General features: G+C 34.3%; 1 protein-coding gene across 1 annotated transcript in view; it reads right to left on the bottom strand.

Annotated features, from left to right (window-relative positions):
* Positions 1-19,658, bottom strand: part of FSIP2 (fibrous sheath interacting protein 2) — a 110,079-nt gene that overhangs the window by 88,579 nt on the left and 1,842 nt on the right. The window contains exons 3-8 of the mRNA XM_062196542.1: positions 16,810-16,971; positions 15,872-15,961; positions 14,574-14,710; positions 13,025-13,166; positions 12,501-12,611; positions 1,282-1,402 (exon numbers count right to left, since the gene is read on the bottom strand). Coding sequence (XP_062052526.1) covers positions 1,282-1,402; positions 12,501-12,611; positions 13,025-13,166; positions 14,574-14,710; positions 15,872-15,961; positions 16,810-16,971 — 763 coding nt within the window. The remainder of the gene's footprint in view (positions 1-1,281; positions 1,403-12,500; positions 12,612-13,024; positions 13,167-14,573; positions 14,711-15,871; positions 15,962-16,809; positions 16,972-19,658) is intronic.

Raw genomic sequence — 19,658 nt, 5'->3', positions numbered from 1 at the left:
GAAGAAATCTGAGGGAGATTCCCTTTAACAGACTTGGTTAATATTAATCAATATTTTTTTACTCTAGCAACAATATTAATCAATATTAACAATTATTAATATTAACTAGAAGCAATAAATGAATATCAGGGACTTCATTGCCCTTATTTGATAATGGTTGCCTTACAAGTATTTCATATTATTGAAGTTACATTTTAAAATATATATAATGCAATGATAAGTAATTTATATGATGGTGACATATTGGAAGTATTTACTTATTTTAGAATTGTCTGGATTTTTTGATTGAAGAAACAGTGTTTTATTTTTTCCAGGTTTATGTAAGAATAAATGACAGATAAAAATTATATATTTTTGAGGCATACAATACAATGTTTTGAAAAGCAGAGAGTAGAATGATGCTTAAACAGAGGTAGGGGAGTGGAAGAATGAGGATAAATTAGTCAAAAGGCACACAGATTCAGTTATAAAATGAGCAAGTTCTGAGAGTCTAATGTACAGCATGGTCACTTCAGTTAGTAATTTATTGCACATCTGAAATGTGCTTAGAAAAGTAAATCTTAAGTTTTCTGAAAAAATACAACATGTAACTAAGATGATGAATATGTTAATTAGCTTAATTGTGATAATCACTTCACAATATTTATTCTTTCTAAAAATTTATTTATTTCAGAGAGGGGAGGAGGAGGGTGGAAAGACAGACAGAGAGAGCTCCAATCCAATGATTCACTTCCCAAATAGCAGCCTTGACCAAAGCCTTGTCCAAAGCTGGGAGTCAGGTCTCCCATGTGGGTGACAAGGATCCAACTACTTGAACTATCACCTGCTGTCTCCCAAGGTGTGCATTACATAGGAAGCTAGACTTGGGAGCAGAGCTAGGACTTGAATCCAGGTACTCTGATATGGAATATGGGTGTTCCAACTAGCAATTTAACCTCTAACCCAAATGTCCATTCCCAAAACTATTTTTTTCTAATGCAGTAAAATATTATGTTGGTATATAATAGCAATTATATTACCTGAGAGATTTTACACTTTCAGTAGAAAAAATAGATTATTTTAAGTATAGTGAACTGTAAGGCAAGCAAGCTTGTCTGTAAGCTAATAAGATTGTTTTAGTTAACTATAATTTTTACATATATATCTACTTTTGAACTTGGGCTGTAATGTGGAAAAGGCTAGAACAATGTTTGGCATGTACTCTGAATGTTACAAAGAAATTTCTATACAGATAAGCATTTCCTATTTAGCGACATTATCTTTTACTATTCTTACATTCACCAAGTGTTCCATCTTGTCCTCTATATTCAAATGTACTTTTCCCTGTATCTTCTTCTTTAAAACCAGTTTCTTGCATTTTTTGTAAATGATAAGCCATTTTTTTCTCTAGAAGGGCTTGCTTCTAAAATATTAAAGAAAACATGATCGTTAACATCAACTGGCCATTTATAAATCCAAAACAAATATTTAAAATATAGCAGCATATTGGAAATGAACAGTGATTTCTCTTGTGTCTTGTGAAGTTATAATGAGAACAAAAATTAGAGCATAGTATGGGATATTCTTTTGTCATAAAAAATAATTAATATATTTAACACTCAGACATATTTTACCTCACTTCTCACCTTCAGGGATCTGGTTCAGGTTCTGATCAGATAGGGTTCTTTTTCATATCTATCCTGGTGAGTTTAAGTAGTTTCCCAGTCATCTTTAATAGAAGATTCTTGAGGGCGCAACCAAAAGTCACTTTGGCTTACTATGTGAATGTGACCTCTTGGTGAATCCCTGAACTGATATGACCCTGCATATACCAGAAAGGAAATAACTTCATAGAGGAGGAAATTCAGAGATCTTCTGGGGGTTGGATTCTATGGAATATTCAGCAAGAAAATAGTTAGTACATGCATGTAAAGAAAACATCTGAGTTCATGGAAAGAACCATTCTGAAAGATTAGAGAGAACAGTGCTTAGTACCTACCTAGGGACTAGGGATGGAAATCATGTCTATTCTCACTGTCACACTGCAAAGAATCGTGAGCCACATGCTATCAGAGAGAATATGAAACTAAGTTTTAATTCAGTTGTAGGAAATAACTAGTCTCACATTAAACATGGCTCCAATTCTAAAAAAAATATTAAAGAAGGAAGACCTGTATGATGAAAATGCTTCCAAATAAATTGCTAACATTCAAGAACGAAGCTAATAAGTATTTCTAAAAATATAAATATAAATATACCTGGTACACAAAGTAAAATTCATAACATCTTGCTTCCAATCAAAGATTAACAGGCAGGTAAAGAAATAGGACCCATAAAAAAAGGAGAAACTCAGGGCCAGCACTGTGGCATAACAGGTAAGGCTGCTGCCTGCAGTGTCAGCATCCCATTTGGGTACCGGTTCAAGTCCCGGCTACTCCACTTCAAATAAAGCTTTCTACTGTGACCTGGAAGAGCAGTGGAAGATGGCCCAAGTCCTTGAACCCCTGTGCCCATGTGGGAGACCTGGAAGAAGCTCCTTGATTCTGGCTTCTGATCTCAGCTCTGGCCATTGCATCTAATCGGGGCGTGAACCAGAGCATGGAAGACCTCTCTCTCTCTCTCTCTCTCTCTCTCTCTGACTCTGCCTCCCTGAACTCTACTTTTCAAATAAATGAATAAACCTTACATAAAGTAAAATAAAAAGTAACTATATCAAAAACTACCTGTGAATTGCAAAAATTAAACACAAGCCATTAATGCAATTAACACAAATACATTATACATATTTACAAAATAAGAAAGGTAGATACAAAAAGAACCAAAACCAATTTTCTGTTATATGGAATTAATAATACAATGGCTACATTAATAGCAGAGTAGACATTGCAGAAGAGATTTATCAACATAAATTCAACAATAGAAACCATTCAAAAGTAAACACTGCAAGGAAAAAATGAAAAGAACTTCAGTGAGATACAAAACTACCTAATATTTGCAGAAATGATAGGGATAAAAAGAATACCTGATAATAATGACTAAAATGCTCCAAATATGATGGTAATCATAAACTTACAGGCCCGGGAAGCCCCCAAAAAACAATGAAGAGAAAACAAAGAGAATTTCAGCAAGGCATATAGTAATAAAATTTTTGAAAAAAAGTAATAATGGCACCGGCAAAGACTTCCTAGAAAAGACCCTGGAGGTGCAGGCAGTCAAAACCAAAATTAACTATTGGGATAGCATCAAATTGAGAAGTTTCTGTACTGCAAAAGAAACAGTCAGGAGAGTCAAGAGGCAACCGACAGAATGGGAAAAAATATTTGCAAACTATGCTACAGATAAAGGGTTGATAACCAGAATCTTCAAAGAGACCAAGAAACTCCACAACAACAAAACAAACAACCCACTTAAGAGATGGTCCAAGGACCTCAATAGACATTTTTCGAAAGAGGAAATCCAAATGGCCAACAGGCACATGAAAAAATGTTCAAGATCACTAGCAATCAGGGAAATGCAAATCAAAACCACAATGAGGTTCCACCACACCCCGGTGATAATGGCTGACATTCAGAAATCTACCAACAACAAATGCTGGAGAGGATGTGGGGAGAAAGGGACACCAACCCACTGTTGGTGGGAATGCAAACTGGTTAAGCCACTATGGAAGTCAGTCTGGAGAGTCCTCATAAACCTGAATATAACCCTACCATACAACCCAGCCATCCCACTCCTTGGGATTTACCCAAAGGAAATTAATTTGGCAAACAAAAAAGCCATCTGTACATTAATGTTTATTGCAGCTCAATTCACAATAGCTAAGACCTGGAACCAACCCAAATGCCCATCAACAGTAGACTGGACAAAGAAATTATGGGACATGTACTCTATAGAATACTATACAGCAGTAAAAAACAATGAAACCCGGTCATTTGCAACAAGATGGAGCAATCTGGAAAACATTATGTTCAGTGAATTAAGCCAGTCCCAAAGGGACAAATATCATATGTTCTCCCTGATCAGTGACAACTAACTGAACACCAAAGGGGAAACCTGTTGAAGTGAAATAGACACTATAAGAAACAATGACCTGATCAGCTCTTGTCTTGATGCACAATGTAATACTTTATCCTTTTTAGTATTTTTGTTGTTGTTGTTGTTCTAGTACTAGTGGTTGAATTCTGTAATTAACACACGATTATTCTTAGGTGTTGAAACTTAACTGAAAAGTGATCTCTGTTAAATATAAGAGTGGGAAAAAGAGAGGGAGGAGATGTACAATTTGGGACATGCTCAATTGGACTTGCCCCAAATGGTGGAGTTAGAAACGTGCCAGGGGATTCCAATTCAATCCCATCAAGGTGGCATGTATCAATGCCATCTCACTAGTCCAAGTGATCAATTTCAGTTCACAATTGATCACACTGATAGGTCTAAGAGTCAAAGGGATCACACAAACAAGACTAGTGTCTGCTAATACTAACTGATAGAATCAAAAAGGGAGAGAACAATCCAACATGGGAAGCAGGATACACAGCAGACTCATAGAATGGCAGATGTTCTAAATAGCATTTTGGCCTCAGAATCAGCCCTTAAGGCATTCGGATCTGGCTCAAGAGCCCATGAGAGTATTTTAGGCATGGAAAGCCAAGACACTCTGGAAAAAAAAAAAAGAAGAAGAAGAAGACCTAAATGAAAGATCTCTGCAAGTGAGATCCCAGTGGAAAGAACGGGGCCATCAAGGAAGGAGGTACCTTTCTCTGAAGGGAGGAGAGAACTTCCACTTTGACTATGACCCTATCGGAATAAGATCAAAGTTGGCGAACCCTAAAGGCTTCCATAGCCTTGGCAACTCATGACAAGAGCCTAGGGAGATTACTGATGCCATAAACAAGAGTGTCAAATTGTTAAGTCAACAACAGGAGTCACTGTGTACTTACATCTCATGTGGGATTGGTCCTTAATGTGTTGTCTAATGTGAAATGATGCTATGACTAGTACTAAAACAGTACTTTTACACTTTGTGTTTCTGTGTGGGTGCAAACTGATGAAATCTTTACTTAGTATATACTGAATCGATGTTCTGTATATAAAGATAATTGAAAATGAAAAAAAAAACTGGTGTTAAATTGGAAATTGCATAGAAAATTAATTAATTTTTTAAAAATATCATGTAGGATCTCTGTCTTTAATGTGCTGCACACTGTTATTTAATGCTATAACTAGTACTCCAACAGTATTTTTTCACTTTGTGTTGCTATGTGGGGGCAAACTGTTGAAATCTTTACTTAATATATACTAAACTGATCATCTGTATATAAAGAGAATTGAAAATTAATCTTGATGTGAATGGAAGGGAAGAGGGAGCGGTAAATGGGAGGGTTGCAGGTGGGAGGGAAGTTATGGGGCGGGGGAAGCCATTGTAATCCATAAACTGTACTTTGGAAATTTATATTCATTAAATGAAAGTTAAAAAAAAAAAAAAAAAAAGGCTGGCGCCGTGGCTCAACAGGCTAATCCTCCACCTTGCGGCGCCTGCACACCAGATTCTATCCCGGTTGTCCCTCTTCCAGGCCAGCTCTCTGCTATGGCCCGGGAAGGCTGTGGAGGATGGCCCAAATCCTTGGGCCCTGCACCCGCATCAGAGACCAGGAGAAGCACCTGGCTCCTGGCTTCGGATCAGTGTGATGCGCCGGCCGCAGCAGCCGTTGGAGGGTGAACCAATGGCAAAAAGGAAGACCTTTCTCTCTGTCTCTCTCTCTCTCTCACTATCCACTCTGCCTGTCCACAAATAAATAAATAAATAAATAAATAAAAATTTTAAAAAAAGTATCAAGCACACATTTTGGAGTTGAAAATGCCAATGATAAGATATAAAGTACAATTGAAGGCTGGTGCCATGGTTTACTAGGCTAATCCTCTGCCTGCGGTGCCCGCACCTCGGGTTCTAGTCCCGGTTGGGGCACCGGATTCTATCCCGGTTGCTCCTCTTCCAGTCCAGCTCTCTGCTGTGGCCTGGGAAGGCAGTGGAGGATGGCCCAAGTGCTTGGGCCCTGCACCCACATGGGAGACCAAGAGGAAGCATCTGGCTCCTGGCTTTGGATCGGTGAAGCACACCAACCATAGTAGCCATTTGGGGGGGTGAACCAACAGATTTTCTCTCTCTGTCTCTCTCTCTCTCTCACTGTTTAACTGCCTGTCAAAGGAAAAAAAAAAAAGTACAATTGAAAGCTCAAACAACAGGATAGACCAAATGGGAGAAAGAATTTCTGATCTTAAGAACACTTTTGGGGGTCAGTGCTGTGGCATAGTAGGTAAAGCTGCCACTTGTAGTGCTGGTTTCCCATATGACTGCCAGTTTGAGTCCTGGCTGCTCCACTTCTGATCAAGCTCCTGCTAATGTGCCTGGAACATCAGTGGAAGGTGGCACAAATCCTTGAGCCCCTGCACCCACATGAGAGACTCAGATGAAGCTCTTGGATCCTGGCTTGGGCCTGGTCCAGCCCTGCCCATTGAGACCACCTGGGGAGTCAACCTGTAGAAGATATCTCTCTGCTTCTGTCTCACCTTTTTTGTAACTCTGACTTTGAAATAAATAAATCTTAAAAAGAAGCAATAAAAGTTTTTAAACTAAAGACACTATAATTGAAGAAATACAAGAAATACAGGATATGATCAAGCGAACATATATTCACATTATTAGGATACCTGAAGGAGAAGAGAGGAAAAAGGAACTGTGAACAGACTTAATGAAATAATAGATGAAAACTTCCCGAGTCTTAAAAGAGATATGGACATCCATTTGCAGGTGCTTTAAAGGACCTCAACTAGATTCAATCAAGTAAGACTTTCGCAACGCATACTGTAGTCAAGTTTTCAAAACCTAAGGATGAGAGAAATTCCTAATAGTGAGTTTTAAAAAAAAACTAGCCAAGAATATTATCTTTCTCAGAAAACACAAATAGAGAGTTCATCATTTACCATAGCAGCTTCACTAGAAATCCTAAAGAGAATTCTACATGAGAAGTAAAAAAGTTGTAAAAACCATTACTAAAACACATAGCAAAAAAAAAAAAAAAAAAAAAAAAAAAAAAAAAAAAAAAAACCAAAAACAAACTCACTAACAGAGCAAATACACAAAGGGAAATAGAATCTAACCATATCATGATAAAGAGCCCCCAAAACACAAAAATATATATTAAGAGAGGCAGTGAATACTCGACAATCAGTAAGCAACAAGTTGACAGGAATTAATTATTATCTGCCAGTTTTAACCTTGATTACATATAAATTAATCAGTCAAAAACATGAGTTGATCAACTGGTTAAAAGGAAAACATGATTCAACAGTATACTGCATATAAGAAACTCACTTCATAGGTAGAGAAACATATACACTGAAATGAACAGTTAGAACAAAATATACAATGCAACTGGAAACTACAAACAAGTTGAAATAGCTATGCTTTATTGATAAAATAGATTTTAAATCAAAAACTGTAAAAGGAGAAAAAGAGGGCTATTACATATTGATAACAGAATTCAGCAAGAAGATATAACAAACATAAATATATATGCAACCAACACAAAACCACCCCAATATATAAAGCAAATATTAGACTTAAAAGGAGAGACTCCAATTTATAATATTGGGGAATTTCAGCACCTGACTGTCATCAATGGTCACATTATCCAGAGAGAAATCAACAAATATACATCAGAATTGAACTATATTACAGAGAAAGTGAACCTAACATTTATAGAACATTTCACCCAACTATTACAGAATATACATTCTTCTCATCAGCACATACAATATTTTCTTTTCTGACCATATATTATGACAAAATGAAATCTCAGTAAATTTTGAAAAAATACAATATATCTTCTCAAACAATAAAGAAAATTAGAAATCAGCAACAAAAAGAATAGAAAATTTATAATATGTGGAAATTGAAATAGAAAAAAATGCTACTAAATAGATCATTGAAGAAATTTCAAAAGTCATAAATTTATTAAAACAAGTGAAAATGAAAATACAACATATCAAAACCTATACAATAAAGAAAAAGCACTATTAAGAGGGGAATTTATAGTAATCATTGTCTACATGAAAAAAATAGAAAAATCTCAGGAAAAAATTTAATTATGCATCTCAAGTACTTAGAAAAGAAAGAACCCAACTCCATATTAACAGAAAGTGAGAAATAGTAAGAATCAGAGCATAAATAAATAAAATTCAAAATAAATTAAAAAATACAAAAGAGCAACAAAATTTAAAAAAAAGGTTTATTAAAAACAAAACAGCTAAACCTTTAGCTATACTAACAAAGAAGCAAAGAGAAAAAAAAAAAACAAAATTAGAGGTGAAAAGGAAGCATTACAATTTATACCACAGAAATACAAAGGATCATTAGGATCCTATTATAAACCAATACATATTTCATAAATTGGAAAATCTTGAAATAATGGATAAATTCCTGAATACATATAATCTACCAAGATTAAATCTAAACAGACCTGTCAAAGTAATAATTGAAGCAGTAATTAAAACTATCCAATCAAAGTAAAGTCCAGGGCCTAATGACATTACAACTGAATTCTACTTAACACATTTAAAAGAGAACTAATTCCCTTACTTCTCACACTATCCCAAATTATTAAGAAGTGTAGAATTCTGCCAAACTTTTCATGAGGACAGCATTACTCTCATATCAAAACCAGAGACACCACAAAAACAAAGACACTACAGATCAATATCTTTGATGAACAAAGATGCAAAAAATTCTCAACATATTACCAAGCTGAATCCAATACTACATCAAAAAGATGATACATAATGAACAAGTAGGATTTTATCCAAGGGTGGCTCAATGAACATCAATGAACATCATAAATCACAACAGCAGAATGAAGAATAAAACCATATGATCATATCAATAGATGCAGAAAAATAATTTGATAAGATTCAACATCTTTTCATGATAAAAATTGTCTACAAAGTGCATATAGACAGGATAAACCTTAAAATTATAAAACATATCTATGACAAACCAACAGTTATCATCAATACCATGTTCTATTGAGATCTGGAACAAAACAGGATATTCACTACCTTTGCTTTTATTCAATACAGTACTGGGAGATATTAGCAAGAAAAATTAGGAAGAAATAAAGGGTATCAAAATTGTAAAGTCAAAATATCGATGCTTTCAGATATCATGGTTTTGCATATTTAAAAACCTAAACACTATAAAAAAGATAAAAGATTGATAAACAAATTCAGTAAAGTTGCAGAATGCAAAAATCAATATTTAAAAATAGTATTTTTATACAAAAATGATCTTACTGAGAGGGAAATCAAGAAAGAAATTCCTTTCATAGTAATTACAAAATTTGAAATATTTAGGAATAAATTGAAGGAAAGAGGTGAAAAATTTCTATAATAAACACTATAAAACATGGATGAAAAAACTATCAAACACACAAAAATTGGAAAGATATTCCTCATCCATTGGTTGGAAGAATTAATATAATTAAAATGTACATACTACCTAAAGCAATTATAGATATAATGTAATCCCTATCAAAACGCCAATGATATTTTACAAAATTAGAACAATTCTGAAATTCACATGGATTCACAAAAAAACAAAATAGACAAAGTAAGCCTGAACAAAAACAAATTGAACTTCAAAGTATACAACAAAGCTATAGTAATTAAACAGCATGGAGCTAGTATAAAAACTGACATATAAATCTAAATAAAAGAAACAGAAAGCCCTGGAAATTAATCCATATATACAACAAGCTATTTTCTGACAAAAGTGTCAAGGACATAAATTGGAGAAAGGGTAGCTCTTTCAAATCAATAGGGCTGAGAAAATTGGACATATATAGTTAGAATGAATTTAGATCCCGTCCTCTTACCATATTAAAATATCAACAAAGGTGGATAAAAATCTTAAATGTAATACTTGAAAATATAAAATTTCTAGAACAAAACACAGGAAAACACTTCAAGACATTTTTGTAGGCTATGACTTCTTGGATAAAATATAAAATGCACAGGTTACAAAAGCAGAAGTAGTCAAATGGGATTATATCACACTCAGAAACTTTTACACAACAAAAGAAGCAATAAAGTGAATAGAGCAGGAGAAAAGATCTGCAAGTGACTTATTGGACAATGGATTAATATACAGAATACGTCAGGAACTCAAAAAACTCAATAGTTCAAAAACAATCATGGCAAGAAATAAGCAAATTATCTGAATAGAAAATTTTTTAAAAGAATAAAAATAAGCGCCCAGGACCACATGAATTCACTGCTAAATTCTACCAAACATTTAAAGAAGAACTAACTCCAATTCTTCTCAAGATATTAAAAACAATTGAAAAAAGGGGAATCCTCACAATTTTTTTCTACGAAGCCAGCATCACTTTAATTGCTAAACCTGAAAAAGATGCAACAGAGAAAGAGAATTACCGACCAATTTCCCTGATTAACATAGGTGCAAAAATCCTCAACAAAATTCTATCCAACAGAATCCAACAACACATCAGAAAGATCATCCACCCAGACCAAGTGGGATTTATCCCTAGTATGCAGGATGGTTCAACATTCACAAATCAATCAATGTGATATACTACAGTAACAAATTGCAGAAGAAAAAAATAATATGATTATCTCAATAGATGCAGAGAAAACATTTGATAAAATACAACAGCCTTTCATGATGAAAACTCTAAGCAAAGTGATAATAGAAGGAACGTTCCTCAACACAGTCAAGGCAATTCATGACAAACCCACGGCCAGAACCAAAAAAAGGCGAGAGAAGACCCAAATCAATAAAATTAGAGATGAAAAAGGAAATGTAACAACAGACACCACAGAAATAAAAATAGTCATCAGGAATTACTACAAAGAGTTGTATGCCAGCAAACAGGGAAATCTATCAGAAATGGATAGATTCCTGGACATCTACAACCTACCTAAATTGAACCAATGAGACACAGAAAACCTAAACAGACCTATAACCAAGATAGAAATTGAATCAGTAAAAAAGGCCCTCCCAACAAAGAAAAGCCCAGGACCAGACAGATTTACTGCTGAATTCTACCAGACATTTAAAGAACTAACTCCAATTCTTCTCAAGAATAAATATAAATGGGAAACAAATAGATAAAAAAATTCTCTATATCACTAGACATCAAGTAAATGCAAAACAAAAACAGAAAGAGATACCACCCTCTGGCTGTTTTTACAGCTATCATCAACAACAGAAGCAACAAATAGGGCAAGGAAATGGAGAAAGGGGAATTCATACACACTGTTGCTGGGAATGTAAATTAGAGCAGCCACTATTGAAAATAGTATGGAGACATCTTGAAAAACTAGAAACAGAACTGTAATAGGTATCTGCAATCCCACTAGTGGGTATATATCCAAAATATATGAAATCATAGCATCAAAAAGATACTTGTTCCACCATATTTAACAGCATTATTAATAATTGTCAAGATTTAAAATCAACCAAGTTGTCTGCCACCTAATGAATGGGTAAAGAAATGTGGTATATATACATAAGGAATATTATTTATACAAAAAAGGATGAAATCTTATCATCTGTAGCAAAATGAATGAAATTGGAAGATGTCCTATTAAGTGAAAGAAGCCAGACAAAGACATACACCAAATGTTTTCCCTGACAAACAACTTAACAAAAAACTTAACATGGCATGGTGATTACTAGAGGCTGGGAGGTTTGTATGTGGTACAGGATAGAGGAATTTTGGATAATGGGTAACAAATCAGAATGAGATTGAAGGAATAAGTGTTTAATGTAACACAGCCTAATGGGGAGATTGTAGTTCAAAAAATATGTCCAGGAGGAGGCACTTGGCTCCTGGCTTCGGATCGGTGCAGTGCACCGGCCGTAGCAGCCATTTGGGGGGGTGAACCAACAGAAAAGGAAGACCTTTCTCTCTGTCTCTCTCACTGTCTAAATCTGCCTGTCAAAAAAAATTATGTAATGTATGAACAAATGGAAGAAGAACCTCCAGGCTTCCAATAAAAAGGTAATGTCAAAAAATAAAAACTGTTGATTATTCTGTTTTGATCAGTATACCTTGTATACTTATATTGAAACACCACATTGTAATCCACAAATATGTACAATTATTGTTAATAAAAAGTTTACAGAAATAAATTTGTTGGGAAATTAAGAACTTTTGCCAAGAATTTCTGGTTCTAAGGAAAACTTAATTAGCTATTTAATTTTTATAGAAATAACAGTTTATGGTGTGTTGATAAAGCCAAAGTAATTATATGCAATAACATAGGTGTTATTAAGGTATTTCAGGAAAAAATTGTCAAAATGTTCATAATTTCAGGTTTGTATAATGAATATCACTTAGAATAAATGGTCCATAGTCATCGCACAAGTGCTCTTACTTTGAAAAACCAAACTAGCAAAAGCTACTCCTTCAAATTGCGAAGTTATCAGAAAAAGCTCACTCTACCTTCCTGTCACTCTCTTCTCTGGTTTTTCGTCGTTGTTCTTCTATCCTCTGCTCCCTTTTAACATCTTCTTCAATTCGTGTCAGAAGCAGCATCTCTTTTATCTTCCATTCCTAGACAGGACGTTACTATAATCATTATTCCCTTCATAATAATACCTTTGTATTTTGCGACTAAACAGACAAATTAGACAAAAGCCTAACAGAAGTCAGGTCAAACATAATGAAAGCCATATACTGGCTGTAGAATGATCTTTTGTTACTGAACTTCTATTAGGAATTATTTTTTGCTAAGCCAAATAAAACTTCATTTTCCTTATAAAGGAGCTAAATAACAATTAGTAAATTTCTCAAAACTACTCTTTAAGGGCAAAAGTTGGCTCATATATAGTTTGTGGTATCTGCCTTGTTATTCTACTCAACAACTTATGTAAGTATATTATGACTTCAAAACGTATGACAAAGTTAAAATTATGTGGAAGTGGAAAACTGTACACAAATTTCCTCTCATCATAATTATCTCGCACCTCTTCAATTTTTCTTCGAAGACTTAATTTTCTTCTTGTATGTTCCCGCTGTTGTCTTTCTTCTCTATCCATCCGAAGCAGGCGTTGCTCTTCTGCTGTGCGCTCACGTTGTTCCAGTTCCCTACTTATCATATCCAAGTATCTGAGTAAGAATGCAAATATCATTGAAAATGAAATGGGTGTTTCCTTTGTGATGGCATCAGCTGCTGAAATATTCTCAAACTATCACCTTGCTTAATTTTTATTTCTTGAACAGAAATATTGCAGTTTTTCTATCAGAAATTTTTCTACAGAAATTTTGCAGTAATGTTCAAGAACTTTGAGGAATCTGAGCCACACTGTTTTACTCATTGTAAAGTCTTCCTGCTATGTCAACTATCTGTTAGCATGCCAACATAATGGTAAGACTTGGGATAAACTGATTGAAGTCATTTTGCATAGTAAGCATTAATAATCTTAGGAATATGCATTTGTAGAGAAGGCTAATATAACTGAAGCAGTGGCTTCAAATATGACAAAAGAAACAGTAAATTTGATTATCCTAAGACAAAAATGAAGTACTGAACCCCACGTATATTCCAAGTCCTTAAAACATCTCTCATCTATTGTCCAGGTTCCTGGTACATCACTGTCTTATGGCACTATTTTAAAATGAAACCATGGAACATAAGGCAGACAATGCAGTCAAATCTCTTATTACTGTGGAAGGAAAGAGAACTGCAATATCCCATTATTTCCTAAAGTGGGCTTCACAATGGAATGGTAAACATTGAGTGGTAGTATCGGAATGAGTTTACACATATTTTTAGAGATACTATAGGTTTATTGTGGCTTGAGATAAAGCCATAATAAACTTTTTTTTGTTTCTTGACTTTGTGCTAACTTCTTCAAACTTAATGTTGTCCATCTTCAAAAATGAATCATAAAAAGTTGATACTGCTCAAGACATGTGCTAAAACACTCTCCTTCCCTCTCCTACTAAAGATTTTAGGGTGTGTGGTGCAGCGGGTTTAGCAGCTGCCTCCAATGTTGGCATCACATATGGGCATCAGTTTAAGTATCAACTGCTCAACTTCTGATAGAGCTCCCTACTAATGCACCTGGGAAAGCAGTGGAAGACAGTCCAATTCCTTGGGCTCCTGTACCCACATAGGATATCCAGAGGAAGTTCCTGGCTACTAGCTTTGCCCTGACCCAGCCCTGGCTGTTGCGGCAATCTGGGAAGTAAACCAGCAGATAGAAGATCTGTCTCTCTCTCTCTAATTCTACCTTTCAAATAAATAAATATATAAATAAATCTTTAAAAATATGTTTGGCTCACCTCTCAGCAATGCTGTCATCTCTGGTAGAAATTCCCCCTCACAGACTTGGTGCCAAGGTTCCCAATTTTTGTACTTCTTGCTATCCCTTCCTTCCTCTCCACACTGAGGGCTATAGGGGAATTAAATATCTACTACTGTAAAAAGAGAGTCCTGCCTTCAATTCTTCCCTGTGTATTTTTACAGTCTGAGTCCACAATATACGAATTATGCAATAATTTAACTCTTACCTGTGCCTTATTGAACGCTCCCGGTCCTTAACAGATTGGGGGCCTTCTTGTAACAACCAATTTTGGAAGTGTGTAATACCAGAACATCCAGGGATTTGACTTTCTTGTAGTTTATGTAACTGTTTTGCAAGCATTTTCTATTTCAAAAAGTATTACAAATATATTATTTGTTTACATTTCTTAGAAATTAAAAACCATCAACATTCCTATATTTTAGATATGCTTAATTCTGCTTAACTGCATTTAAATCTATTATGAAGCCATTAGAGACATTGTAACTGAATCAAAATAATTATTTATCTTTCTGAAAATAAAACATAATCATTTAATTTTATCTGTGTACCTATTACTAAAAAAATGAAAATCTAGCAGAAATAGAAGAAAAACCTAGGTACAGAGAAGGTAAGTGGAATAAAATTGAATTCTTAAAAGCATAAGAAAGTTTCTAGTGTTTATTCAATTCTCAATCACAGAACATACCTTTGTAAACACACACACACACACACACACCACTTTGTCAGTTTGGCTCAGTACTTTTAACCCTAAAATATGAATTTAGGGCCAACATAGTAGCAAAGCGGTTTTATTCCCCCCTACACCCCTTCCAATTCCAGCATTTTTTTTTTTAATCAGAGTGTACTTCCAGCTTCCTGTTAAGCTGATTGAGAAGACAAGGGAAGACAGCCCAAGCACTTGGGCTTCTGCTACCCATATGGAGAACCACATATCCAGTACATGGAAGATATCTGTCTGTCTCTGTCTCTGTTTCTATCTCTGTTACTCTGCTATTTAAATAAATAAAATCTTTAAAATACAATATAACTTTGCAAACACACACAACTTTCAGTCAGAACTTGGAAAGAAGTCATTATCTATAACCATTCCCTCTACAGTCAGTCTCTCCACCTCAACTTTAACAGCATTTTTTACTTCATGAATACAAATGTATGGGTGGGAGTACAAACACACCATGTTCCTGTTCTTTGAATTATCAGAAGAAGCAATGACTATTCACACTGTGTAAACTGTTTTGGGTTCTAGTTTAAGAATCTTGCTACTACACTAGACACTTCTTATTGGTCTTAGCTCAGGTGGAAGTAACAGATTTAACTAACAAATTACTGAATTATGTCAAATATAGCAATTTCAAAATATTGCTTTTTCCTGCTGTAAATTTTTATTTGGAAAAGTATTAGACAGTAATTAAAAGCCACAATATTATAAGAAAAATTTCATATGTAAACAATTCTTTATTCCAAATTATATGTAAAGAAACCAAATTTACGTATTTAACTTACTTGTTCTCTAATATAGTTTCTTTCAAAATCCAATTTTAAACTGGTAAGATATTGCCTGTACTTATTCAATTCCCTCAAGGTACATACAATCTAAAATCAAAAATATACAAATATTTAGAAGTCATAGCAAACACTTTACAGAGGAAAAACAGTAAAGACATACAATTTGACAAAATTTGGTATAAATAATAATACAAGTATCTACATTTTTAATCAAAATATTTTCTATTGAAAAATATCATTTAATATGACCCATATCTTTTTTTTTTTTTTAATTTTTGACAGGCAGAGTGGACAGTGAGAGAGAGAGAGACAGAGAGAAAGGTCTTCCTTTGCTGTTGGTTCACCCTCCAATGGCAGCCGTGGCTGGCATGCTGTGGCTGGCGCACCGCGCTGATCCCAAGGCAGGAGCCAGGTGCTTCTCCTGATGACCCATATCTTAACAAAAAATTAGGTACACACAACTGGAGTTATTGACATAGTAATTCCTATTAATTCTAAATTACTGCAATTGTAAATGTGACAATATTCCACCCTGATAAGATTTTTACAAACTAAATTTTTCTAGGTTCTATTTAGGTTTTTAAAAATGTGTATGGAACAAACTCCTTGACAAGTATGCAATGACATTAGAGACAGAGAAATAGGACTATGATACAAGGGAAAATTAATATACCTTTACCTCCTAAAATTACCTGTGAATAATCTTCCAGCACCACAAAGAAAAAGAAGTAGTTTCATTTAGAAACAACTGTTATCTGATTTATCCTGACCTAAATACTGAGAAATTTATAGATGTGACCATTAAGTAAGCAGCCTCTCCTGACCAAATTAAAGGTTAGGCAGGCCCTCCAGTAAGGTATAGAAGCAAATTTATATCATAAAGTTTTAAAGGTTTTCACTGATTTAAAACAAAAACAAAATCTTCAATAACTCACTTTATTATTGCTGGTGATATAGCCACCTTTCTTTAATCTTCTCAAGATATCTTTGCGTTTATAGTATGCTCTTAAATGTGGATCATGGAGACTTTTATATTGGTTTTCAAATAGTCGGCAATAAGGATCAGTCAGGTTAAAACCATAAGAAGGTCGAAAAAGCTGCAAACACAGATCCAAAAGTATTACAAATATAAAATTAATGCATTTTCACTTCTTAAAAATCCACTGAGATAACCAAAATGTTTGTTGAAAATAAAACATGGAAGAAGAATCTGAACTGAGGAAAAAGCCAGCCACAGACATTTTATGTTGGGAAAGTTTAAATACCTTTCCCTTCTTCTTTTCTCTCACCTATAATTAATTATTCTGAAAACTCATACTCAATTAGGTTCCTGTGATCCCCATCAACCCCTGGCCCCTGGCTCTAAAATAAACAAGAAAGAAAGAAAAGAATAAAAGGAATCGAACATAATTTGTTTTAAGATGTAAAACCAAAGTGAGGATTCTCCCTTTTCCATCTCTCAACTCAAGGCACTAGAGTGAAAATACAAAAGGATATTAATTATAATTTATTTTAGTCATGCGAAAATGAAGAAAAACAGCAGAAAATCGAGCACTGTGATTTATGGAAACAACTTTAACAAAAACAAATAGAATTTAGATGTTAAAGATTTTGAGCTAAAGCTATTTTACCTTGAGATCTCTAATGAACAAAATCCAACGCTCTCTGAGGGCCACAGTCATAAGAAAATCTAAATTCTAATATTATACAGTTCAACATATTAAGGAAACAACTTTAAATATATATATATGAAATGAGGTTTAAGCATAAAATATCACATAAAACTGTATGAAATAATCATTAACACAAAAAGAGGAAAAAAACAGCTAACAGTCATGTTTCAACAAGTTCTAATTTACATAAAACAGCTGATTTATTTAATCTCATTTACAAATTAAAACAGCTCCAAAGTCATTTTTTGGTGTGAATTTATAGTTAATTACTCAATAGTAGAAATGGCTGGGGGTGGGGTGGCTCTGAAGAGGAAAAAGTGGAGGATGCAAGTTTGGAAATTGTATTCATATTTTTCATTCTTTCATTTTTAAGTTTGCTTGACCAGAACAACATAAATTTCAGTCCAAAGCAATGTCAAATCAGGAACTGGCTCACGTGAAAAACAACTGGAATATATAGAGTATCTGGTAATCCAGAGAGCATCTTTCCAGTTTATTGACATATAATTCAATTTATATTAGCATATAACATATAGATAAATCTAGACACTCTTGAAGGTACCAATTTGTGACCTCTGTTCAATTTTGCTATAGCTACAACTGTAGTCCAATTCTTGAATCTTATAAAACCTGGCTGGGAAAGATCCCAAAAAGGGCTCCCATAAGATAGATGTGATGCTTTGTGTATGGGTCAAAGTGTAGGTGGGAGAAACATGCTGGGATACTATCTATATTTTTGCATTTAATAATTCTTTGAGAAGTTTCTGACCTCTTGTTTAACATCAAACTTTAAATCCTTCCAAGAAACAACTCAGAAAACCTAGATTCCCTCATAACCAAATGCTTCCTTAAGAAAGCAAACAATTCTAGAGGATAAGGTCTTGAATTCACTGAGCTCAGATAGGAAGCTCATATCATTCCTGTAATGGAAACAATTAATCATACAAAGTCTGGAAATGGATTGGATCTTGTAGATGTCAACATTTAACTGTCAATGAGATGTTAACTTTTTAACTGTGACAAGCATGTGACAGACCAAAACTGATCTACTGACCTGTCAATAGATAACACCTTTTAACGAATGCATTTATTACAGCCAGAGTAACCCATCTATTTTCAATTAAAATACATAAATATAATATTAAAATACTACTTCATCAAGTAGTTCACAGAAAGAAGAATCTCACAGTCAACTTCAGGAGGGTGACCTGACACCTAATTATAATGAAGTGAATATATTTTGGAGTAATTAATATAAATAATTCAGAGAACATACATTCATTTCTTTTAATGGATACAAAAATTGTACATATCTATAAGGTACCATGTGAAGTCAATGCATGAATGCATTGTATAATACTCAAATCATGGTGAACACATCTACTTCAAACATTATCATTAAGAAATAGGCAAGTTGAATTAATGGTCATCAGAGAAAATTACAACAAATAGAATATATTTGAAGAGACAAAAGATAGAGCTAAATTTATACCCTAAGAAAGGATTATATCACTAGCAATGGAATAAATTGCAAACATGTTTTGGTAAAGCTAGTTTGTGTAAATGTGGCTCAATTTGTGTGAAGTTGACATATTTCGTGACCTTATTCTAAGTATATAATCCAGGAACAAAACTTACTTTAAGAAATCATGTTTAAGTAGCAGTTGTAAAGTGAATGTGTCTCCTCAAAATTTGTATGTTTCAATTTTGTCCTCCCATGTAGATAGGGATAGGGCCTTGGGAGACAGGTTATGAGAGTAGACCACTTATGACATTAACACCCTTAAAAGAGGCCTCAGAGAACTCTCTAGTACTCTTGGAGGTTACAATGATACAATGAGAAGTTAGCAGAAGGCACTCACTAAAACTTGACCATGCTGTGACCTTTATGTTAGACCTCCAGATTTTAGACTCTCATAAATAAATTTCAGTCATTTTTAAAAAAGATTTATGTTACTTATTTGAAAATTAGTTCCAAAGAGAAAGAGAGAGAGGGAGAGAGAGAGAAAGAGAGATATAGATCCTCCATCCGCTGTTTCACTCCCCAAATGGCTGCAATGGGCCTGAGCCAAAAGCAGGACCCAGGAGCTTCACCTAGGCTTGCCACATGG

This window comes from Lepus europaeus, chromosome 1 (genome assembly GCF_033115175.1).
Source record: "Lepus europaeus isolate LE1 chromosome 1, mLepTim1.pri, whole genome shotgun sequence".
Classification (NCBI taxonomy): Eukaryota; Metazoa; Chordata; class Mammalia; order Lagomorpha; family Leporidae; genus Lepus; species Lepus europaeus.
The sequence above is the reverse complement of the archived record's forward strand: the minus strand, read 5'-3'. Positions and strand labels throughout refer to the sequence as shown.